This window comes from Eurypyga helias, unplaced genomic scaffold (genome assembly GCF_000690775.1).
Source record: "Eurypyga helias isolate BGI_N326 unplaced genomic scaffold, ASM69077v1 scaffold17701, whole genome shotgun sequence".
In the NCBI taxonomy this organism is placed as follows: domain Eukaryota; kingdom Metazoa; phylum Chordata; class Aves; order Eurypygiformes; family Eurypygidae; genus Eurypyga; species Eurypyga helias.
In genome coordinates, this window is record NW_010230423.1 from 4,595 (window position 1) to 5,583 (window position 989).

General features: G+C 49.5%; 1 protein-coding gene across 1 annotated transcript in view; it reads right to left on the reverse strand.

The window, feature by feature from the left end:
• Positions 1 to 989, reverse strand: part of LOC104516425 (integrin alpha-V) — a gene marked incomplete at its 5' end in the record, with an annotated part of 9,404 nt that overhangs the window by 1,854 nt on the left and 6,561 nt on the right. The window contains 3 exons of the mRNA XM_010160743.1: positions 7 to 27; positions 121 to 234; positions 731 to 844. Coding sequence (XP_010159045.1) covers positions 7 to 27; positions 121 to 234; positions 731 to 844 — 249 coding nt within the window. The remainder of the gene's footprint in view (positions 1 to 6; positions 28 to 120; positions 235 to 730; positions 845 to 989) is intronic.

Here is a 989-nt window from a genome sequence, read left to right on the forward strand (position 1 = left end):
GGAATAGGAGTGATTCTGATTTTCCTTCTGGAAGAAAACCCAAAATTAGTATTGCCCATGGATACAAAAAAAATCACTTCATGTTTCAGAAGCAGGGACAGAATATTGAGGGTCACTCACATTCATGAAAGTTTGGGTCCAAAGGCGTGATTTTAAATACAATATTGCACTCTTGCCCCTTTCCAGGTGGCCAACTTGACAGACTATCTTCAAACAATCAGCAGTTCCACAGCCCTGCACGTGAAAACGGGAAGGAAATTCCAAATGTGAAAGGATCCGGGGAGTCGTTACGAGCATTACTGGACTCATGTTGTCCTGCTTTCCCGGCCCAGCCCCACAAACTCTTCAGATGGGTTAAATAAATCCTAATACGGGGTCATGAGCGTTCCCCGAGCGTGCATTCAGAAAGACGCTACGTGAGCTACCCGAATCCCAAAGGTGATGAGCTGGGAGCAGCTCTACGGGATGCACTCTGAGCCAACCTATAAACCGTACTTAGGCCTACAGGAGCCCAACAGGCCTTTGTTGACCACATTCCCGCTAAAATCCACCAGGCAGTATCGGTGCCGAACCATCCGTATTTCGGGAAGAAAGCAGAAGCAAAACAAGGCTTCATTTCATAACTGCGATCTTAGCTTTTGTGAAGTGATGCCTCCTCTCACGGCGCTTTCATCTCCGCGATAAAACAGACCCGGAACGACACGACCGACGGATGAAGGCCGGCGCTTACCAAAGTCTGCACGTCTCCTTCGATGGCAGCTACGTCCCTCCGGCTGACGCGGTGCTCGTGATTATCTTCCCTGCTAAGCGTTTCGTTCCGATCATCGTCTTTAGAAGCAGAAACCTAGGATACACCAAGGAAACCCAAATGATAAGTGGAATCACGGGATGGTTTGGGTTGGAAGGGGCCTGCAAGCCTATCCAGTTCCAACCCCCTACCCATGGGCAGGGACACATTCCACTAGACCCGGTTACTCCAAGCCTCAACA